Source organism: Callionymus lyra, chromosome 7, assembly GCF_982586985.1.
Source record: "Callionymus lyra chromosome 7, fCalLyr1.hap1.1, whole genome shotgun sequence".
Taxonomy (NCBI): Eukaryota; Metazoa; Chordata; class Actinopteri; order Syngnathiformes; family Callionymidae; genus Callionymus; species Callionymus lyra.
The window spans coordinates 22,992,215-23,016,735 of record NC_141824.1 but is presented as its reverse complement, the minus strand read 5'-3'; the positions used below and the strand labels follow the sequence as shown (position 1 = coordinate 23,016,735).

The 24,521-nt window shown below is 41.9% G+C and overlaps 1 protein-coding gene and 1 pseudogene across 1 annotated transcript; both read right to left on the bottom strand.

Moving 5' to 3' along the window:
- Nucleotides 1-96: 96 nt before the first annotated feature.
- Nucleotides 97-20,234, bottom strand: p2ry6 (pyrimidinergic receptor P2Y6). Its single transcript, XM_087796448.1, has 3 exons — nt 20,098-20,234; nt 4,528-4,949; nt 97-1,443 (listed from the first exon to the last, which is right to left on the bottom strand). The coding sequence occupies exons 2-3, from the start codon at nt 4,938-4,940 to the stop codon at nt 768-770; spliced, it is 1,089 nt and encodes a 362-aa protein (XP_087652574.1). The 5' UTR covers nt 4,941-4,949; nt 20,098-20,234; the 3' UTR covers nt 97-767.
- Nucleotides 4,999-8,264, bottom strand: LOC148075709 (uncharacterized; annotated as a pseudogene).
- Nucleotides 20,235-24,521: the final 4,287 nt, after the last annotated feature.

The following is a 24,521-nucleotide window of genomic DNA, read 5'->3' as shown; positions in this document are numbered from 1 at the left end:
ATGAATCTCTGTTCGACAGAAGAATTAGGATTCCTTCATTTTTGGGACATATTTTGGAAGGCGTGTCGATCTCTTGATATAAGAAAACAAAAGGCACAGTTGTACAAGCATTTATATAACAAAAACAATAACTGTCACACGATTATTTCTCTACATAAAGTAAAGGAACAATAAGTCAGTGACAACAGTGCGGACATGATCCTAAAACCAGTCTTGTTTTCTGCCAAACCATTGGCTGAACGTTCAACAGTTGCCAAGACTGAAGTTGGGGGCTTACACCATCTAGTGGCTGAAAAGTGCATCGTTTAATCGTTGGAAGTTACATATTAAATTAAATTAATTAAGTCGTTTGTTTCATATGGCAATTTGCCATTAGGGTATTTTATCACAGACGTTTTTCGTCTTCTTCTGGGGTGGGCTCACAGGGTGGCAGCTGCAGCAGGGGGTCCCTGACTTTCTTTTCCCAGCTACAGAATCCAGCTCTTCCCGGGACATGATGGGACTCGTAGGAGCAGCGGCTCTACTACGAGTTTCTACTGGATGACCTGAAAGTCTTCCTTAGAAGGATTTTTTCACATTTCATAATTCACAGTTATCGTGGAGGAAAAGGAAAAAAAGAGCAGCAGATTTGCCGCTAAATGTAAACATTATGATTTCTTCACTGACTAAAGATAGGATCAAATTCATTTAAATGTAAAATACATTATATTTTGCTGCAGTAACCTTGACACAGTTTCACATTGAGTGTAAGTTGATGATCTGTGAAGTCACACATCTGTTCCCTTGCTTGGCTTGAGCATGGTGACTCTTTGAACAAACTTCCTGGTGCTCCTTCGGTAGCGAGGCTGTGTGAAGTAGAATAAAATTGGGTCCAGAATACTGTTCATGCTGGCAAAAGGTCTCGTGCATTTATAGATGATCGAGAACAAGTTCCGGGTCTCACAGGACACGGAGGGCAGCGACCGGATCAGCAGGTAGGTGGTCTTGGTCACATGGAAAGGTAGGAAGCTGATGCAGAAGACAGTCGCCACGACGACGATCATCCGCCCTGCTTTCCCCCGCTTTTCCCCAGAGGCAGACCCGATGCCCGGGTGGGAGTCCGGGCGGCAGAGGATCTGAACCATCCGGATGTAACACACCATCAAGCCCAGAAAAGGCAGCAGGAACCCGAGGCAGGTCAGAGTCATCCCGTACGGATAGTAGCTCACGGAGCGGCCGGGCGAGCTCAAGTCGTAACACACGGTTCGATTCCTCTGGATCCCCGTGGAGGCGAAGTGGAAGGTCGGTGCGCAGAGGAGGACGACCACCAACCACACGGCCCCGCAGACGTACCACGCCATCTTGCGTCCGCATTCTTTGTGCCACATAGCCAGAGGGTGACAGATGCCCACATAGCGCTGCAGGCTGATGCAGGTGAGGAAGAGGATGCTGCCGTGAAGGTTGCTGGAAGATATAAAAAAAGATTGTTTAGGAAAGTTATAATTGATTAAACAAAATGTGTCCATTTGATTAACATAACAAAACAGTATTTGCAGAAGTTGATTTACAGTTCTTCACATGACTGGCGAGCGTGCACGAACATGTCCCTCTGTGTTGACAGTCTCGCTTTCAAACCGCCTAATCAGCTGTTTTAATTGGCAGCTGGCTGATGTTCAATGGATTAACTTTATGAAAAAGAAAGCATGATGATTGGTCAACTGTCTAACTTGTTTTGAAAATGTTGTCTTGTTACTTAAATTGCAATGTAGAAGTTGCCAAATCTGACTCAGTTTAAATCCCCAAAACAATGTAAACATTGATTTTAGTTGCATTAATAACAGCATCCCTTCTTCAAAAGATGTGAAACTTTCATGATTTACTTGTTTTGAATAAAACAAATTCAATGAGCACATGGACGCCCCAGTTTATTGAGATATTTTTTATGAATATATGCTCAATGAACCTGACCAACTTCACTTTCTCTTCGATGCACTTTCAGTCAAGTTACATTCTTGCCCCGTCCACCAGAGGGCAGCATACTAAAATAAACTGCAGCTGATGTTGATGTTTTTTCTCTTTGTCCCTTTGCTTCATCTACAACAAAGGAAGCTCCCTCTTCATCAGCCTGAGGGGGGGTTGCGAATATATTTTGCATAGGATGAAAAGGAAAATAATGCTGTCCCTATTTAGCAGTGGTGTTCAAATGTTTATCAAAGGTTTTGATTTTAAATTTAAAAATCAATTGAGAAAAATATATTTGAAAAGTAAATGTAGTATAATTTGTTTACTTAATTATTTGTATGGAAACAGAGATTAAAAAACGACTCATCAGCATTGTTCCATGTCAATATTATTCTAATGTTATTTCACCGATGTATTTAGTGAAAAGATATATTTATATAACATTTATTTTACTTTGGGCTTAATTAAAAGCAGCAAAAAAGCCTTAACTCAGCGATGACAATTTCATACTTGCGTGTCAAAAAGAGTGGTTTTAGTGTTGAATAATATTAAACCAACATTCTACTGTCAGTGTGAAAGATGTAAAAACATTCATGTCTAGGAGTGTGTATTGGCAATCTGTCAACACGATACAAATCACACGATACAGGGGCAGTGAAATGATTGATTGTGATACTGTAGTAACAAGGATATATTTGTAGTATTGTCAAGTACTTGTCTCTGGTGTTGCAGTATTTACAGACCACATGACTCTTGACGAAGTTGTAACTGCTTTAAAAAGCTGCTGGAGTCGACTGTATCCTCTTATCCTAAGTCATCGCCAGGATCTTTCAGGATTTCATATATATGTAAATACACATATATATACACTTCGAAAGTTTGGGGTCACTTAGAAATTTCCTTATTTTTGAAAGAAAAGCACTGTTTTTTTAAACAGTTCTTTAAACTAATCTAAGTTTAAACTAATCTATACATTGCTAATGTGGTAAATGACTATTCTAGCTGCAAATGTCTGTTTTTTGGTGCAATATCTACATAGGTGTATAGAGGCCCATTTCCAGCAACTATCACTTCAGTGTTCTAATGGTACAATGTGTTTGCTCATTGGGTCAGAAGGCTAATGGATGATTAGAAAACCCTTGTGCAATTATGTTAGCACAGTTGAAAACAGTTTAGCTGGTTAGAGAAGCTATAAAACTGACCTTCCTTTGAGCTAGTTGAGTATCTGGAGCATCACATGTGGGGACGATTAAACGCTCAAAATGGCCAGAAAAAGAGAACTTTCATGTGAAACTCGACAGTCTATTCTTGTTCTTAGAAATGAAGGCTATTCCATGCGAGAAATTGCCAAGAAACTGAAGATTTCCTACAACGGTGTGTACTACTCCCTTCAGAGAACAGCACAAACAGGCTCTAACCAGAGTAGAAAGAGAAGTGGGAGGCCCCGCTGCACAACTCAGCAAGAAGATAAGTACATTAGAGTCTCTAGTTTGAGAAATAGACGCCTCACAGGTCCTCAACTGGCAGCTTCATTAAATAGTACCAGCAAAACGCCAGTGTCAACATCTACAAGAGGCGACTCCGGGATGCTGGCCTTCAGGGCAGAGTGGCAAAGAAAAAGCCATATCTGAGACTGGCCAATAAAAGATTAATATGGGCAAAAGAACACAGACATTGGACAGAGGAAGATTGTAAAAAAGTGTTATGGACGGACAAATCGAAGTTTGAGGTGTTTGGATCACATAGAAGAACATTTGTGAGACGCAGAACAACTGAAAAGATGCTGGAAGAGTGCCTGACGCCATCTGTCAAGCATGGTGGGGGTAACGTGATGGTCTGGGGTTGCTTTGGTGCTGGTAAGGTGGGAGATTTGTTCAGGGTTAAAGGGATTCTAAATAAGGAAGGCTATCACTCCATTTTGCAACGGCATGCCATACCCTGTGGACAGCGCTTGATTGGAGCCAATTTCATCCTACAACAGGACAATGACAAAGCACACCTCCAAGTTGTGCAATAACTATTTAGAGAAGAAGCAGGCAGCTGGTATTCTATCTGTAATGGAGTGGCCAGCGCAGTCAACAGATCTAAACCCCATTGAGCTGTTGTGGGAGCAGCTTGACCGTATGGTACGCAAGAAGTGCCCATCCAGCCAATCCAACTTGTGGGAGGGGCTTCTAGAAGCATGGGGTGAAAATTCTCCTGATTACCTCAACAAATTAACAGCTAGAATGCCCAAGGTCTGCAATGCTGTAATTGCTGCAAATGGAGGATTCTTTGACGAAAGCAAAGTTTGAAGAAAAAAAAATTATATTTCAAATAAAAAACATTATTTCTAACCTTGTCAATGTCTTGACTATATTTTCTATTCATTTTACAACTCATGGTGGTAAATAAGTGTGACTTTTCATGGAAAACACAACATTTTCTGGGTGACCCCAAACTTTTGAACGGTAGTGTATATATATTTATATATATTAAATATTGATACAGGGTTGTTGAATATCAATATCTTGGTAAGAAATATCGCAATATGTAAGTGAATATAATTTTGTCACACAGCTACCATGTCAAGGTTAAAAATCTTACCTGTAGAACTGAAAGCGCACCAGTTTACATGTAAAGTCCCCGAAGGGCCAGTAGTCGTGACTGGCATAGTTGTAGATGAGCAGTGGAAGTGACATCACATAGAGGAAGTCAGCTATGGCCAAGTTGAGCATGTAGACGTTGTTGCGAGAAAGACCTGGTCTTTTCCTCCATATCTTGAGTATGACGGCGGCGTTGAGAGGGAGAGCCACCAGGAAGACGATGGTGTAGACAGACGGGAGGAGGATCCTCTTGAAGTCCTCCTTGTAGGTGCAGCGCAGCACGCCGCTCACGCTGATGTTGGCGACAAACGCCTCCGTTTGGTACGGTTGTGTCGGCGGGAAACTGTGCGTGAGGAGGTCCGTGGTCCGAGAGATGAGGGTCTCTCCCGGGAAGGAGATGATGGGATCAGGCATCTTCAAGTTCTGGCAGGGAGAGAAGAAGACAACATATTTTAAAAAAAATGTACATAATAATAATAATAATAATACATTTTATTTGTATGGCGGCGCCTTTCAGGTCACCCAAGGTCACCTTACAAAACAGGAGTGACAGATCATAGCATCAATTAAAACAGAATAAACAAAGATCGAGATAAAAGTGCAGTGCAGAGTGTCTGGTTCATAGGGAATGTGCCAGTTTGAACAGGTGGGTTTTAAGTCGAGATGTGAATGTTGTGATGGAGTCTGACTGTCTTATGTGTGGTGGGAGGGAGTTCCAGAGTTTTGGTGCCGAGCAGCTGAAGGCTCGGGCACCCATCGTGCTGAGGCGTGACGTGGGGGTGATTAACAGTCCAGCAGAGGAGGAGCGGAGGGAACGGGAGGGAGTGTAGTCATGGAGAAGGTCGCGGAGGTAAGTGGGGGCTAGGTTGTGGAGAGCTTTGTAGGTGAGGAGAAGATTTTTGTAGTGGATGCGGTATTGAACCGGGAGCCAGTGGAGTTGGATGAGAACAGGGGTGATGTGGTCAGATGATCTGGTGCGGGTGATGATCCGGGCGGCTGAGTTCTGAATGATCTGCAGTCTGTTGATGAGTTTGGTGGGGAGTCCGGTGAGAAGGGCGTTGCAGTAGTCGATGCGTGATGTGACAAATGAGTGGACCAGGATTTCAGTGCTAGATTGGGTCAGTGATGGGCGGAGTCTTGAGATGTTGCGGAGGTGGAAGAATGCGGTCCGGGTGATGTTTTGAATATGGGATGCAAATGAGAGGGTGTTGTCCAGTATGACGCCGAGGCTCTTGACTTGGTGGGAGAAGGGTACAGGGAATCCGTCGATGATGATGGGTGTGGCTGGGGTGTGTTGTGATTTGGCGAGGGTGGATTTGGAGCCGATGAGCAGGGCCTCGGTCTTGTTGCCGTTGAGTTTTAAAAAGTTCCTGCTCATCCAGCTCCGGATGTCTTCTAGGCAGGTGATGAGGGAGGTGGGAGGGATGGCCACGGTGGGTTTGGTGGAGATGTAGACCTGTGTGTCGTCAGCGTAACAGTGGAAATGGACCCCATGGTGACGGAGGAGTTTGCCCAGGGGGAGGAGGTAGATGGTGAACAGGAGTGGACCCAAGACTGACCCCTGGGGGACACCCAGTGAAACACCCGAACGCCCAGACTTGTGGTGGCTTAGTTGGACAAATTGTTGACGGTCGGTGAGGTAGGAAGTGAACCAGGAGAGTGCAGCACCGGTGATCCCAATGCCAGCCAGGCGGTCCAAGAGCAGACGGTGGGAGATGGTGTCGAATGCTGCGCTGAGGTCGAGGAGGATGAGAATGGTGAGCAATCCGGAGTCAGCTGCACGGAGGAGGTTGTTGGTGATTTTGACTAGGGCTGTTTCAGTGCTGTGTTTAGGACGGAAGCCGGATTGGAAGGGTTCGTGGAGATTGTTTGTGTCAAGGTGGGACTGTAATTGTGCGGCAACCACCCTTTCAAGGGTTTTGGAAATGAAGGGGAGGTTGGAGATGGGCCGGTAGTGGTTGAGGTCAGCAGGATCAGCACTGGGTTTTTTCAGGATTGGTGTGATGGCAGCCAGTTTTAGGGAGGGGGGTACGGTACCTGTAGTGAGGGAGGAGTTAATTATGTTGGTGATCATGGGGGAAATGAATGGAAGACATGTTTGACAAGGGAGGTGGGAAGAGGGTCGAGCTGACAGGTGGTGGTTTTGGCCTTGCGGATGAGTTCTGAGACGGTCAGTTCTGTTACTGGGGTGAAGTCAGAGAGGTAGCTGATGGGAGGTTGGTCAGTGATCATCCAGGGTGGGTCGTCAGAGGAAGTGCGAGATGTGGCCAGTAGTTGGTGAATGGTGTTGATCTTGGAGCTGAAGAAGTCCAGGAAGGCAGTGCACTGATTGGCGGAAATTTCAGGAGGGAGGGTTTTAGGAGGCTGAAGTAAGTGGCTGATTGTTAAGAATAGGTCTCTGCTGTTACCTGTACCGGTGTTGATGAGGTTGGAGTAGTAAGAGGATTTGGCAGTGGTGAGGGCGTTCTTGTAGTGATGGAGGTGGTCCGAGTACATCTGGCGGTGTACAGTGAGTCCAGTCTTTTTGTAGAGTCGCTCCAGTCGACGGCCAGTGGCTTTGAGCTGGCGGAGCTCAGGGGTGAACCAGGGAGCAGTGTGGGTGAATGAGACTGAGCAGGTTTTCAGGGGGGCCAGGGTGGTGAGGGAGGAGGAGAGGCAGTTGTTGTAGTGAGTCACCAGGTCAGTCAGGGAGGATGCTGAGGGGGGGCTGGGGTAGGAGCTGATCAGGGAGGAGAGATCTGTGGTGTTGATATGTTTGATGTTCCTGAAGGAGATGGTCCGTTGTTCCTTGGCTTTGTGTAGTTGGGTGTAAATGTCAAAAAGTACGGCTTTGTGGTCGGAAATGGGGAAATCAATGACATCAAGGTTAGTGGGAGTGATGTCAGTGCAGCAGATTAAGTCCAGTATGTGACCTTTGTTATGGGTTGGGAGGTTGACATGTTGTGTGATGCCAAGACAGTCCAGGAGTGATGTGAAGTCGTTAGCAAGCGTACAGGATGGGTTGTCAATATGGATGTTGAAGTCAACAAGGAGAATAACAGTGGGGGACATTGCACATACAGATGTTAATAGTGATGAAAATTCATTGAGGAAAACGGCAGAGGGTTTTGGTGGTCTGTATATGGTGACAATGATAGTGGGTTTGGGGCCTGTGAGTTTTACAGCTAGACATTCAAAGGAGGAGTGATGGGGGACTGTGACAGCAGTGACTTTGATGTTTTCACGGTGGAGGAGAGCGAGGCCACCCCCCCTCCCAGTGGCACGGGGTTTACTAATAAAAGAGAAACCTGATGGGACAGCCTCATTAAGATGGGAGAAGTCGTTTGGTTGCTGCCAGGTCTCGGTGAGGCAGAGAATGTCTAGGCTCTGGTCAACAATAAAGTCAGCTATCAGCAGGGCCTTATTACTGAGGGATCTGGTGTTGAGTAGACAGAGTTTCAGACAGGTGAGTGGAGTGTAACAGGTTGCTTTGAGCACAGGGGACAGCACACTGTGATTGACAGGACTGACAGGGCGGGCTGTACGAGGAGGGGGGCGGGGCCCAGTGGACCAGAAAGAGCGGATGTTTGTGTTGCTGTTGTGAGTGACCTGAAAGTTCCGTCCAGAGCCTCGGTGGATGTATCTTGGTCGTTTCAGGATGTAGTGGTGGGATGCAAGCTCAGGTGGGGGGGTCCTTGAGAAGATCCGGAGACGTAACATCTCCATTGCCGAGTAACGGAGCGGCAGAGATGCGCTTGTGAGAGCCGAGCAGCGCGAGCCAGAGGAAGGTTGAAACTCCACATGATGAGAAGTCGGCGGCGACGTAATCCAGCGCTAGATGATGATCCAGGTGGTGATGGTGAAGCCACAGAACCAGCACAGCGGAGGCAGAGGAGTGGAGCGTGCTGGTTGTAGCTTGTAGCGGTAGCTTGTAGCGGTGTAGCAGGGAGGCGGCGTCCTCCGCGTTGACAGCAATCCGCAGGCGCAGGTAAACGTCCGGGAGAGCTGGCAAGGTGGCGGCGGACCGGTCCGAACTGGCGTGCTTCGTGGGGCACACCGGCGCGGGCTATCCAGCCACAGAGTGCGGAGAGGAGCCCTGTGTCGGCGGAGTTAGCTTCTGGCTAGCGGAGCTAGCTTCTGGCTAGCGAGTCAGGCAGTAGCAGCAGGCAGGCAGGCAGAGACTAAAACTGCTGTTTCAGTGTCGCAGAGTGGAAGATTGAGCGGGCCGAATCAAGCAGATGGGTTCGAGGACCAACATTCATAAAAGACTAAGCTTGATAAATCAATATGAAACGTCAAAATAGCGAAAATAACGAAGACCAGGGGAGGCGCGGCAGCAGCTTGCCAGCGGACCCTCCAACGGTTAAAACGGTTGTTTTTCCGGGGAGATCAGCAACATCTACTCAAGACATATAAATGTCTTGAGTAGATGTTGCCCTTTTTAAAAATTTAGTGGATGGAAATTGAAACAATTCACCTTTCAACACCTAGTGTGGCGTTGTAGAAAGAACTAAACTGGCTGTAGCATAATAAAAACAATACTTTAGGGTCCGTAACTGACTTTGTAAGAAAGCTCAATAGTTGATGTTCTGCAAAGTCGGCGGAACAGAGTCTTAGAAAGAATGGCCCTGATGTGTACTGCTCAAAACAATAAAGGGAACACTGAAATAACACCTTCTACATCTTGGTGAATTAGGTTAGGTAGAACTTTATTGATCCCTCTGGAGGTCTCCTTGGAGAAATCTTTTTTTTTTTTTTTCAATTAGCCACAGCAAATACAGCAATTTTTCATTAAAAATAGATACAAATAAAATAAGAACAAGAAAAAAGAGAAAAAAAGAGAAAGAACAAGATGATACAATCTAAGTCTAAAGATAAAGATAAAGAACATAGATCAAAGAAAAATAACACAGGAATAACATAGAATAGAACATCATGATACTTTTACTCCACTCCTGCCCCCAAACTCAGAACTGTACAATTTAATAGCCCTAAGAATGAATGGTATGTCGTGGTTTTCACAGCCTGACTGGGTTAGTTTATCCAAACTTCAAACTTCACTCAGTCACTCCAGTCGCTGAGTCTATTAGTGTTGCATCATGGGAGGAGCATTCGTGCACTCCATCTGCTTCTCTGCTCACTGATGACAGTGTTGAGAGGATGACTGTCATCATCCATGAGTTTGTTCAGTGATCTCCTCTCAGCAACTGTCACCAGTGAGTCCAGCTTCATGCCAACCACAGAGCCAGCCCTCCTGATCAATCTGTCCAACCTGTTGACACTCCTCCTGGACACATTCCCACCCCAACACACTACAGCATAAAACAGGACACTGGCCACCACAGACTGGTAGAACATGCAGAGGAGCTTCCTGCAGATGTTAAATGATCGAAGCCTCCTCAAAAAGTACAGTCTACTCTGGACTTTCTTATACACATGGTCTGTGTTGCAGAAACAGTCCAGTTTACTGTCCAGCCACACACCGAGGTACTTATAGTTATCAACTATCTCCACCTCGCTGCCTCTGATGGACACTGGACGTGGCTTTGTCCTGGACCTTCCGAAGTCCGAGACCAGCTCCTTGGTCTTTGAGGTGTTGAGCTGCAAGTGGTTCCTCTCACTCCAGTCCACAAAGTCACGTATTAGACTCCTATACTCGTCTTCGCTGTTGTCCCTGATGCATCCAACAATGGCAGTGTCGTCAGCATACTTCTGGACGAGACTCAGCTCGGAGTTGTAGCAGAAGTCTGAAGTGTACATGGTGAAGAGGAGAGGGGCCAGTACTGTCCCCTGAGGTGCTCCTGTACTGCACACCACAGAGTCAGACGAGATGTCTTTCAGCCTGACGCACTGTGGTTGATCACTGAGATAGTCCGAGATCCAGGAGACCAGGCCAGGGTCCACATGCATCTGTGTCAATTTGTCCTGCAGCAGAGTGGGCTGGATGGCGTTAGAGGCACTAGAAAAGTCCAGGAACAGGATCCTCACTGAGCCGCTTCCTTTATCCAGGTGGGAGTAGGTCCGATGCAGGGGGTGAAGGATGGTATCTTCTACACCAACCGCCGGCCAGTAGGCAAATTGCAGGGGGTCTTGTGCGTGCTGGACTTGTGGCTTGAGATGTTTGAGGACCAGCTGCTCCAGTGTCTTCATCAGCTGTGAAGTTAGTGCCACTGGTCTGTAATTTTTCAGCTCGCTGGGCCCAGTTCTTTTTCAGAACTGGTACGATACAGGAAGTTTTCCACAGGGTTGGTACTTTCCTCAGCTATAGACTGAGGTTGAAGACATACTGAAGCAGCTCAGCTAGTTCAGCAGCGCAGGTTTTTAGCAGCCAAGCAGACACCTTGTCAGGACCAGCAGCCTTCACTGGATGAATCCTCCGAAGTACATCGTGTACCTGGAGGGGTTATGCTGGGAAGCGGTTGTGTAGAGTTGAGGGGGGCACAGGAAGGTGGGGCAGGTTCTGAAGTGGGCTACTCAAACCTGTTGAAAAATTTGTTTAGACCATTTGCCTCCTCCACTGTGTCCACTGCAGTCAGAGAGGACTTGGTTTTGTGTCCAGTGATGGTTTTAACACCATCCCAGACCTTTCTTCTGTAGGTTCCCATTCAGCTTCTCCTCCAACCTCCTCCTGTAGGTGTCCTTTGCCTCCCTCAAGCATCGCTTCACCTCCTGCTGAGCTGATCTCATGGCGTCCCTGTCCCTGCTCCTGAATGCCACTTTCTTCCTGTTAAGGACATCCTTGACCTCCTTTGTTACCCACAGTTTATTATTAGGGTAACAGTGGACAGTCTTAGCAGGGAAATTTAAATAATCTGTTAGACAGTGTGTCTGACCCTCACTATGAGACTTCAGCAACACATCCCAGTCTGTGGGGTCAAAGCAGTCTCTGATGGCGTCCTCCACAGCTGGTGTCCACTTCCTGATTGTCCTAGTGGTCACAGTCTGTCTCTGCAGAGGAGTGTACTGTGACTGTAGATGGACCAGGTTATGATTGGACTTCCCAAGTGGAGGAAGCGGTTTGGCTCTGTACGCGTCCTTCTAAGGTCATTTATATTAACTGTAATGTGTGTACAAGGAGGTGGGATTTATTATTGATTTGGTGATTTCGCGACGCGCCGGCGCCTCCTCTCTTATGTCGCTCAGTTTCTTGAGAAACCGATACAAGTCTTGTGAAACTGAGCGTTATTTGTGATACTTTTCTCCAATCATGTCGGCAAAGAGGCACAGAAATAAATTAAAGACAAATATCGCATCATTTTCCTTAGCTAAACCCCCTAAACCCCTACAGTACTCGCTCCTGTGCTCGACTGCGCATGTACACGGCTACATTTGTAGGTGAAGGACAAAATATCGCAATAATATCGATATCGCAATTCAAGACACCAATATCGAATATCGGACAAGTTCTAAATCCTGACAACACAAGAATTTCTTCACAGTACCATGTCCTGGGCTATACCAGCGTTTATTCACGTACACGTCCTAGGTGTTTCCTGTAGGCGTGTGTGTCTCTGTCGGCTCTTAAGATTAGCACGTTAGCGCCTGGACTTAACTGAGTCAGCCACGTCTCTGTGAAGATCAACAAGCTGCTCTCTCGGTAGATCTGCCGTTTGTTGAGGGCAGACCGCTGGTCGATCTTGTTTGTCAATGAATTGACGTTCCCCATTGTGACCTTGGGGATCGATGGTCTGTGACGTCTCAGATTGTCTGTAAGCTTAGCCTTTAGTCTCTTGCTGGCTCTACATCCACGATACCGGCAAAGAAGTTCCATCGGAATATTATTTCGATCTCTTTCCTCTGCCATTGACTTAAGTGACAGCAGTAAAAAAGACAATTCTCCAATGTTTAAACTTATCCATTGAATAAATAATTAATAAAAACCAGAAAGTTATTGATTGTTGCTGTGAAACTACTGGAGAGGCTGCCGTTCTCTTCAGTGCATTGATAATTTGATGTCACACTCAGAATTAAAGTGGAAAACACCGGCTGATCTGACTTTAATGAAATGTCCAAGTCAAAATGACCACCACGTTCCTGTATGACCTTCCTACCGCGCCTGGGCATGCTCATGATGAGGTGGGGGATGGTCTTCTGCAGGATCTGCTCCCAGACCTGGACTAAAGCATCCAGCAACTCCTGGACAGACTATGGTGCAACATGCTGTCGGTGGATAAAGATGTGCTCATTTGGATTCAGGTCTGAGGAAAGGGAAGGCCAGACCAAAGCTTCAATGTCTTTGCCTTGCAGGAACTGCTTACACGGGACATGGGTTCGAGTATTGTCTTGCACTAAGAGGAACCCAAGGCCAACTGCACCAGCATATGGTCTCTCAGGGGGTCTGGGGATCTTATCTCGGTACCTAATCAGGCTAGCTCTGGTGAACACATGGAGAACACATGGAGTGCGCCCCCCTAAAGAAATGCCCCCCCCACACCATGACTGAACCAAGCGGGTCATGCTGGAGCATTTGCAGGCAGCAGAACGTTCATCAGCCAGAAAGCATAGGAACTAAGAAGTGGACTGTGGTCAGCAGCTGCAGAACCCCTCCTTTATTGGGGGTGTCTTGCTAATTGTCTATAATTTGCCACCTGTTGTCTATTCTATTTGCACAGCAGCATGTGGAATTGATTGTCGATCAGTGTTGCTTCCCAAGTAGACAGTTTGATTGACTTGGAGTTAACATTGTGTTGTCTTTATTTTTTTGAGCAGTGTATATTATTGTCATTCACCTAAGCTGATCCTGAATCGATTAGTTTGATTGAGATTCTAGGCTTGTTTTTTCACAAGAACCACTTTAGTACAAATGAGTCGGAGGTGACAGGGACGGTATGCGCTAGCGTAGGCTGTTAAAAAGTACTCAAGGTGTGGCTGTTTCCAGTACATTTTCTGCACCAATAAAACAAAAGTAGTCTAAACTTTGTATGTACTATGTAGAAATCAACACTTAAGTAAAACACTTTACTTGTTTAGTTAGAAAGTGAAAACACATTTTAGTACAACAAATTCACTTAAGCTTAAAACCTTGAATTAAAATGTGAAGAGAGTAAACCAACCACACATAGTTTGTTTTATCATTATTATTTCTTTAATACATGGACACTGTATGAAAATAAAACAAGTTAACCATTTAACCCTTAAATCCATAAAAAATATATTTATAGATGTTCAATTCTGGTAAAAAACACTCAAGTAAATCCTCACATTGTCTTGTGGGAGAGTAAGTGATAAGCTTGAAACACTCACTTCCCTTAAATCCTTTCAGGCTGTGATTCATGATTTCACAACTGACATCGGAGCAAACATGTGTCATAGAGGACGAGGACGAATAGAGAGTCTTGCCTCAAAAAGTGTTTGTTCTTGCTCTGGCGGTGGACTAAAACGAGTGGGCACGAGGTGACGCAGCATTTCAACATCCGTTCTTCTCGTCATTCATGAGGAAGAAACAAAACAGTCGGTGACTGTAGAAGGAATCACAGCTAAAAGTAGTGAAAATAAACAAGTGCATTGATGTTCTTGTATATGCTGCTGATTCGTACCAGCTGTACTGGTGTTTTGAAAGTAAATAGTAAGTAATAATAATAATAATAATCTCTATTTATATAGCGCCTTAGTAATAGTAAAGCTCTTACTGCTTTGGGAAGCCTTGTAGAGAAAGTCACTGTTAGATGCTTCTAACAAATTAGTGTTCACCCAAATTAAAATTTCATTTATTTTCTACTTACCCTAATGTGGACTAAGTGTTGGGATTATTTTCAAAGTTATCCGTAACTTTCTAGAGTTAAAGAAGAATTAGTCTATGTTCATTTAATGTAGCGACTGAGCGCTGAAGGACGATAACTAAGAAGTGAGTGAGGAGTGAAAAGATGATGTATTCCATGTTAATCTGTGTATCCTTTTATTTTGTGTTATATTTCTTTGATCTATCTTCTTTATACTTAGAATATGTCATCCCTTATCTATCGATCCGCCCATCCATCCATCCATCCATCTGTCTAAATCTTAAAAGGAACAGATTAACTCCAATCCTTAGTCAACATAAGGGTGAGTAGAAAATGAGTGAAGTTTAAATTTTGGCTGAACTATCACTTTAACAATTGATGCCTCAGTTGGGTAGTTATCCAGCTGAAATGTATCTTGTGTATCTAAAAGTTCTGATCCTGATAAATTATTCCTCAGACCAGTTGACAGTTTAAAAAGTACGACAATTAGGTCAAATAACATTTAAATAGTGTAACACAATCTTATCAAGCTCCACTAACACCACAGATATTAGCAGAGTTTTCCACTTCTTGCATCTCATATCATCCTAAATTTAGATTGTCTGAAGTGTTACTGGAGAATGTGGGCATCGATCCTAGTACCTCCTGCACGCCCAGAGAGTGTTCTACCACTAAATCAAAATCCAGTGTGAGGTTGTGTTACCGACCAAATGGGGGACTGACTCTTGAATTCTTGAGTTACCTATCTTCACCCCATTTATCTCCCATATCGTGTGACAAGCGACACATACTTTCAGCATGGACGCTGGCCAAGGATAGAGACTGAAGGTGACGCAGGATTATTTAAAGAGCATGAATTTTGATATGGACGAGGGCCAAGCTTAATGTTAGGTTCTAACTACCGAAGCCATTTCCAACACTTCTGCTGCCCGACCCCTCTAGTTAGAGTGATGTCAGCCTCAGCCTCTTTCCCTGGTGTTGCCAGGTTGCAACCGTGACTTTGAATGTAGTTTAACTGTTGTAAAATCTGTGTAACCATTTCTTCTATTTTTTCAAATTGGAGCCTGATCTTTTGAGCAAAACCTAATATGGAAAGAAAAAGCGTATTACATCAGTGAAACTTCTAAGTATAGAAAATATGTACTTTGGAGAATGCTGTCATTGATCCCGCTACCTCTCACATGCTAAGCGAGTGTACCAATGTAAAGTATTCACCCTCCAGGGAGTACAACCCTAACCTCCAAAAATCTTCACCTACTGCCACTGGACAAATGAAGCAATCAAAGTATACTTTTGGAAATGCTGCATAGGAAATTCCTTTTTAAGGACTGTCAGATTGACCTCAACAAGCTCTCCTAGAATAGTTCCAAACTCGAGGCCCCTTTAACAAAACATGGAAGGATAACTTTATTATATCCGTGAAGCTTCTCAGTCTCGGAAATATGTACTTTGGAGGATTTGGGCATTAACCCCGCTACCTCTCACATAGTAAGCAAGCGATCTACCAATTTGAGCTAATTCCCCATCCTGGCCATTCAAGCTCTTTTTTTATTGTCAAATATGTGTCAAGATATACAGCATAAATTAAATTGTTGATGGGCCATGTGAGACTTTTGCAAAAAATCACGACCTACTAGGGCTGAACGATTAATCGATATATATATATACTAAAAGCGATATAATCGCGATATTCAAAAAAGGGATTCTTTTATCGCAGAGGTTGCGATTTTATCAAATTTTCGAGCTGTCAAAATGACTTGCGAGCGTTGCTGAGCGCAGCAAACAGAAAGAGATGCTTTAACCCGTTGATCAGTCACGTCTAGAAAAGCTAAAGACCAGCAGTGAGAAATTAATATTAATATTAATTGTATTAGATTTTTTTTTAAATGCATAAAAAGAGGACATTGAAAAAGTTATCGCATAAATAATCGCAATATAATAATATATAATAATCGCAATTGTATATCATTTATTAAATCGTTCAGCCCTACTACCTACCAAATGATGCAACCAAAATATCGCTTTAAAAATCCTACATAAGAAACTCCATTGTAAATTTGTAATTTTTTTCAGAGAATACCAGATTGGCCCAATAACTGTAACTTAATGGATAGTTTCACTTGATAATAGCAAGTCTCGAGGACCAATGAGCTTGAAGAATTATGCAACAGTGTATTCCTCTCCAAGTATCTTCACTGATACCGATAGGGTTATATGGGAGTGCAGGCTTTTCCACCTCCAAAGAGGTGTTATCTCAGGGTCAAGGTGACCCGAAGGCCCTAAAACACGTGTTTGTGGTATCTCTTGTGTTGTTACACAAGGGTTGACAAAAACCCACGGATGAAAAGCCAGATACTCAAAACCAATATGAAATATATAGATTTTAAACTTCATTAAATGTTGCATTACTGCCCAACCCTAGCCTAAATAATCTCATAAATTGGCAACAATACTGGCAGAAATACCTCCCAAAATAAAATAAATAAAACAGTTAAATAAATAAGTTAATTGGACCCGAATTCAAAGGTCTGTCTGGTCATTGTTGACAGTGAAACAACATAAAGGTTTAAAAAAGCAGTCATGCTTGTTGTCAGGACCAAAAACATGTTTCTCTTCGGTTACTTAATTTTCCTCCCACAGTGATGTCTCAGTTCCTTCAATCAATAAAGCCTGACATCTGGTGCTTACATCACTTGAAATATTGATCCCTGAAGTGAAATTACAATCTCTATCAAGGTCAAACCTGATATTTGCTTGCAGCAGTACAACTGATGCCCACACTCTGTGTTCCTCACTGGGGAGGTAAGTGCATTAGTGTTATCTATTGGTGCTGATGTTGGATAAACTGCAAGCACTAGAAGCTGATTTCCCCTCAAACATTAGCAGAGAATCTCTTTATCGGAGTCCACATGGAAAGTAGCGCAGCTTAGAGGAAGTGAAAAGTTGTCCAGGTCCACACATACTTCACGGTATTTATTTTACTGGTATTTACCAAAATAATTTAAAGTTGAGGGAAATCTTTTATTAAGATGAGGCTAATAAATATTAGGTTTTTTAATTTGGTGGTATCTGTTTCTTTTTAATATGCGCCGTGAACCAAACTAGTTCATCTGTTAAAGTAAACTAGTTAGCGATTCATAATGAAGTGAAGATATTCAGTAGCTGCAGTTCTAGAATACAGCATGAACTCGACACGAGTTAAAAGAAGCAGCAGGCGACGTTTGTTAGAGAATAGAGAAGCAATTACGACTAATTATTGTGCCGGTCCCTTCAGATTACCCACAAAATCAATTATTCGTGCCCACTGCTTCTGCCTCAGATACACACTCATTAGTACCTCCAACTAAACATTATAAATACTGCAATTACACGAGCACACATGCATATTCATAGCTTAAAACGTATATATTATATTACTTTTGTGGTTAAATCAATCAAACACCCTGGTAGTTTAGTAGATTAAAACCCCAGCAGTTTATTTTAATTGGAACAAAAAACAATCTAAAGCACCGTATGGAGATGAATGATAAGTGTAAAAACACGACAATATAATTTTAACCATCCATTAAAAGGTGTTTTTTTACAACTAGTAACAGTCAATAACACGATAGACTCAGTCATTACGTGCCACAACAAGCTTTGACAAGCAGGTTTGTGACGTTATGATAGGCTTGTTGGCAGGTGTACAGGTACAAACTGCCTTTCGTTGAGCTCATCAAACCGAAATAACAATCATGACAGGGACTGAGTGAAGAAAGATAGAGAGTGACAGTTGATGCTTTATCTTCAATCACAGTCTCCCGTTGATGTTGGCATGAGAAACACGTTTATTGATGAAAATTGTACACACAGAAAGATTGTTGTACATTTAAAACAATATTACTCTATGACTTGTTGAGTAATAACATTTGCAATTACACATATTTGAAACTCATATTCTAGCCCATCAAGTTAATATATTTTGCAAGCAAGAGCTTGGCTCAAAATTAAAGGGTTAGTTCACCAATAATTCAAACTTCCCTTACATTCTACTCACCCTCATGTCGACTGAGGGTTGGGATTATTTTCAAAGTAACCTGTTCCTTTTCAGAGTTATACACAAAAATGTTCATCTCTTAATCTCTGTCCAAAAAGACAAAACATCCAAATACCTCAGTGGAGCTCGTCTGTACCGTCCCTCTTGTATTGAAGCGTTGACATGTGTTTGAATGAGGATAAACATGTTGCTGGAGGTGAGAGACTCGGAAGCTTCTGCTAATAACAAACCTAAAATATACACAATCAATAAATAGATAGAACTTTATTGATCCCTCAGGAGATAAATCAATACAATACAAGATGGACGTGACTGACGAGCACTATGGAGGTATTCGGATATTTTGAAGTGTCTTTATTAACAAAAATTAAAACCAAAACAACTGAGCGTCATTTGCAACATTAAAATGAACATACATTTTTGACTATAACTTTAAAAAGGAACAGATTACGCTGAAAATAAACCCAACCCTTAGTCAACATGAGGGTGAGTCAAAAATGAGTGAAATTTGAATTTCGGTTGAACTATCACTTCAAATGTATTTAAAGAAAATATGAACTCCAATGCATGTCAATATTGAAGCGTCTACTTACACTTTTTAAAATTTGTGACCAGTTTTATAGGAAGTGAGATTAGGTGACACGTTGCTAGTCGTGATGTATGCATAAAGAGACACTTATCTACTCAGGTATCGGGAAATCGGGACGATTACCTGTAACTTCGGCATCAACACAACCGGCCAAAAGATTTCCTGTGAGGTTGAAAAGTTTTCATTTTTTACTCTGGCATGTTTGGGCAACACCATGACACACACTGTTGCTCAAGCAGCAGCTCATCATAAGCTTAAGAAGAGGGTAAGTATTATCTCTACTGGGTGGCTGATGTTGTCAGGGGTTTGTTGTGCTGCGGTGGGACCGACGACGACGACATTGTTATGCAGGTCAGCCCTGGACTGTCGCCTCTGAGTTATGTTCAGTCCCGGCACTGCCAAGAAGATATATAGATTCGTATTCAACGTCACCATCAGTTGCCAGGATGAAGCTGAGTAAAAATGCAGTGTCATCAATCTTTTGATGAAAGGATCTAAAAGCTTCTCTGTTTACGGTTCAATTCAGTTCATTTTCCTTCATTGCTATTTACTGTCTTCACCCTGTTTGTCTCAAAAGAAACGTTTTATTTGACAAGACTAGTGAAGAATAGCTTGGCAACAATGAAATATAAAAATACAAAAAACACACGTACATATGGATATCTTGTTTTCAACAACATCACCATTTATTTTTAATGAATTGTTTATCCAAAAACATGTGTAACCAATGACAAAGCTTTATCAGAATAAACAACGTTGTTTTTAATATACTGTATGTGTAAATAAGGGAATAAATGTCATCTGCATTTGACCAATAATTCGTTTATTATTTTCTTTATTTTAACAGAGTCGTTTTGTAAATGTATAATTTGTGCTCGTAGTTAGAAATAATAAGTGCTTATATATAAAAATGACATCATTACACGCAACTTGTTATTGGAATATCTATGCTGTACAAGGGATTATTACTAATACAAATAGTAACAGGGATACATTTTAAGTTTAAATGACATGTGGAAGATTTTAAACGCAAAACCAACTGAATTTGAAAGCGTCTCAATGTTTTCTTGTCATCGCCAGGTATCCGAGTGACCACGTGCCAAGAACTTTTGCTTTAAATATCGTTCATTTATTTCAAAAACACATCTTTAATTTAACGATTCTATATTCTATTGTTCATTTTTATTTTACTTACAACAGTCAAATGAGGTAAATAAGTGAGAACAAAAAGAACAAATAACGTCTTACCTCGCGTTGAATCTCAGGATGAAACCAAAAGTTAGAGACTCCATTTTAGAAGCTTCAACAAACACCTGGTGAGTTTGTTTGAAAATACCTGAAATAAAATGTAGGACACATGCGGCAGCTTGTCATTCTGAACTGCAGTCGCGCGCTGAAGTGAAGTGAACTTGTCTCTGCAGCGCACGGGCTGCGAGCGTCCGCGCGCACGCTCACGCACTGTTGCCAACGATACCATGATCACGCATGCGCACCACGTTCGGATTTTCAATCAATTTGTGATCTAAATCAAAATAATACGTTTTTAATCATATTAAGATTTTACATTTTTTCAAAACAATCCAAACAAAAAATAGTACTTAATTAATTTATTATTTTTTTGTTAATACTACTGATCCGTCCAAATCATCTGGACAAATATGGCCACCATCGGTTATCAGCCAGTAGAAGGTCAGTATTTCTAGATTCATCGCGGGGCAGACTGTCAGGTGACCTTGTCTAGATAATCGTATCCTAGCACAGCCTGTGCGCATCATGTGTTCAAAAGAGAATTACATTTAAACTTCATCCACCGACATTTGAAATATAGCTCTCCCGAGAATACACCTGTTGTCTGCAGAATTACAGTCTCTCATCCATTTATCTTGTGAGCTTTACAATAAAGACGGTGATAAGAATCCAGTCAGAAAGCGGTTGAGAGGACTTTGACTCTTAAAACATTGTGCATTTATGAGTCTTTTATTGTTCTATTATTTGATCTTATGTTCCGTGTTTTAACTGAAGAAAAATAAAACCTGATGCCAGACAAGGGCCTTTACATCCCTGGACTTATGATAATACGTTGAACAGTAACAATTGTTTTGTTAGTAGACATGTGTAAAAGGTCCAAATATGTTGTGGGCAGGGACGGGTCTAGGCAGGGGCAAGAGGGGGCCTGGCCCCCGCAAATAAATGTTGTGCCCCCTCAAACTTACATGTAAGTAAGTAAGTAAAAGCACAATGCCCCCTCAAGATTTGTGGCTGCCCCCTCATACATGCCTGTCTAGACTCGGCCGGTTGTGGGTGTGAAATATTAAAATGTTGTTACAGTCACTTCCATGGAACTGAACAAAGCTCATGACTCATTCAGGTGGATTATGAGCAATTGAACGTTCAGAAAAAGCAACTAGAGTTCAAAGGTATTTTTTCTCTCCTCCTGCTGCGAGTTTATTTCTCACCAACATAAACACGCATGTAAGTAAAACGGATCTTCCGATGACCAATGAGGCGAATGTGTTTTGGTCATGTGGAGTCGGGTAACAAAGATTTTATGTATGATTGTTAAAAGATTTGTCCCATCGGGACATTGGGTTTTTCTTTAAGTTTTGTTGAAAGGTCAGCATGTAAAACCAGAAAAAAACATAAGAAGTACAGTATAAGTTGCGATGTCGATTATAAAAAAAGTTACGTGATTTATCTGTTATGTTGGCTATAATTTAGTACCTACTTAAAGTGTGTCTAAAAGAATTATTAAAAAATGTCTGATAACTACTTGAAGGGCTTTGCAGTAATGTGATTAGAAGATGTTTGAATGGAGCCAGAACCCTCCAGTGGTTATAAAGCGCAACTGCTTGCAACTGGCAACAGTTACAAGCTTCGACTACATGTGTATACACACATACACACACACACACACACACACACACACACACACACATACACACACACGCACACACACACACACACACATACACACACACAGCCTATAAGTACATGATGAGCACATGAGCTTTAGATGAAAAATGGTTAAGTCAAGTTTTGTTAAAATGCATTCGACAGACGGAAAGAAATTTTCATTAACTTTGTTGTCATTTGTCGCCAAAAATCTTTTTTTTTTTTGTTTAAATTGCGATGAGATCTTTTGCTTTTCTCCAAGAGGTCATTCCATCATGTTGAAACTGCCGCAGACAGGGAAGTTGACTGTTTCACTTTAAGAACAAGGCTTTAAGCAGCATCAGCAGATTTCATTGCTAGGGTTGATAAATGGGATGTGTGTCATGATGCCGTCCCGTCGCGATGCAATCCTAAACTTTCTTAGTGGAATTTAAAAGTGAATGGCTTCTGTTGGAGGTTCGCCTGAGGTGACTAGAAAAACCACAAGTCTGACTCTTGTGTGACGGCTAATAAGTTGGTAAACCGCACAGATTGTTAGGATCCTCCAGAGACTTTTTCTGGCTGGAGTCCTGTTGTGACGGAAGTGACTGTTTATTAACAAGTCTATTTCTGATCCCCCACTTCAAACTGTTTGTGATGTGATCAAAAAAGCAAACAAGTATTAAATAAATACTTTTGTTTAGCGCTATCCGTTACCCAAAAATGTTAATATATTGGAGACAAGTGCTACAATATCTAATATTTCATTTTAATCAAGCTTACAGTATATAAACCCAAACCCCCTATAAAGATGTACCTTTTAGTTGTTTGTTTTTAAATTATTCAAATATAGCACCCAGTCAAAATAAAATGCAAGATATACAGTAACATAAAACAAGCTAGCAAGCAAAGAATCGGGTTAAAATATCCTTTATTCAACATTTAAGTTTCCTTATCTATTACGCGTTATTGGGTCGTGACTTGAAGCTTGAAGGATAGAATCTTCAAAATGAAAACGCTATTAGTAACAAGTAGACTAAACTGTAACTTAAAATAAACATTGGTTATTTAACTTAGACAGTCTTAATAAAAACGCACGCAAATGTTTATTCATTGATCAATTTAAAACACACACACTTTCTTTCTGGTCAGATTTATTACACAAACTACCACACAGTTGACCTAGTAAGTTGCTATGCTAAATGCTAGATACAACTCTTTCTCATTTAGCAAGACACAGGCAATGAAAACGGAAAAATGAAACAATGAATAACCAAAACATTACAAAATTCAACATAAACGAAAAGACTAAAATCCCCATTTTGATGATATATTGATGAGATATTTGATGATTCTTGATGTATTCCACACAAAACTAGACTGTTACACGTTAGCGTCATGTATGAATCTAACATCTATCATAGTACTATCATAGTACTATAGTGGCACAGTACTAGTCTAACGCAGGTGGTACTGTATGTGGAATGTCATCGTTTTGAATCGAGTGTGTTGAAGAGTTGCGAGTTTGCAGTGACTCCCTCAGCAAACATGAAAAACACACATGGCGTTTAATAGTTACTTTTTATTGATGTGTTTTTTTAACATGTGAAAAGTCCACCCAGAGACATTTGCAAAACTATATGAAATATATGATCAAAAAACACTTAAGTTATTACCTCTGCTAGGAGATTATGTTTTGATCCAGCTGTTGATAAGCAAAATGAGATTGATAATTATTGAGTAATTACTCTTAGAGATGATCTTTGTTAAATAATTTCTCTTTAAGTGCCTTAAAAGGCTTATTATATTTATCTGTAAGTGCCTTAAAAGGCTTATTATATATCACTTGACTGGTTACATGCGTTTATTCTTACCTCTTTTAATAAATATATTTGTCGCTGCACCGCACAGATATTTATACATTTGATATTCAATATTAATAATAGGGATTTATTAAAATTAAACTTTTACTTTATCTATTGATAACATGTTAAATAGTTTGATATGTTTGTACGTCATAACTTTACACTTACTGCTCTTGAGGGGTAATTCAGAAGTGTCAAATAGGTGTCAAATACTTTTCTTACAATTCCGATGTTTACACATTTGACAAAAGCAAAAAGAAAAGTAGCTTTTTGACTTCATTTCTAAGTAAGATTATTTTTCAAAAGACCACAAACAGAGCTTCTTGAACTCTGGGTTTGAAGCAAACCAGGCTTCCGTGTGAAGGCTCTTTGTTTCTTCGGGTCTCCTGCTGGAACTCCAGTTTCCTCCTATGTTACAAAAACATATTTGCCACTGACCCCTGACCTCTGTGACTCTAGACTGATGGGGAAAAAAGCAAAACACAGTATAGATACCTGGGGTTTGACATGGAAACCCTTGGAAGACTCATCTGTTCTCTTTTCCCACAGCAAACAGGACTTACTCACCACCGTGACACTTTTATTGAACACATCTCTGAAGGTATTCGTCTCCAGAGCTCGCCTTTGAAATAATTGGCAATTAAAACCTTCGCGACCATTGAAGCTCAATAATGTTCCGAGACACCAAGTCGTACATGTGAGTGTTCGTGACACATGTTGGCTCCTGGTGGACAGAACCGGCCCTCATTAATAACACTTTGACGTACTTATTTATTGTTGTTTACAATGTCCTTGTGTTGGCTAAACATCTGTCTTAAATGGATATTAATAGTCGACTCATTGGCGTGTGAAACGTGAGGATTAAAAGTCGGTGTTTTGTGATCAATAAACAAAAGATCTTGCTCTGTTCCCTCACTGTAAGGACGCATTTCCTTA

Excerpts from the sequence above, each read along its gene's own strand:
- p2ry6 (XM_087796448.1), bottom strand. The coding sequence starts at position 4,940 with ATGCCTGATCCCATCATCTCCTTCCCGGGAGAGACCCTCATCTCTCGG. Across the intron at positions 1,444-4,527 it reads GTGCGCTTTCAGTTCTACAG|CAACCTTCACGGCAGCATCC; the intron begins GTAAGATTTTTA and ends TATATCTTCCAG.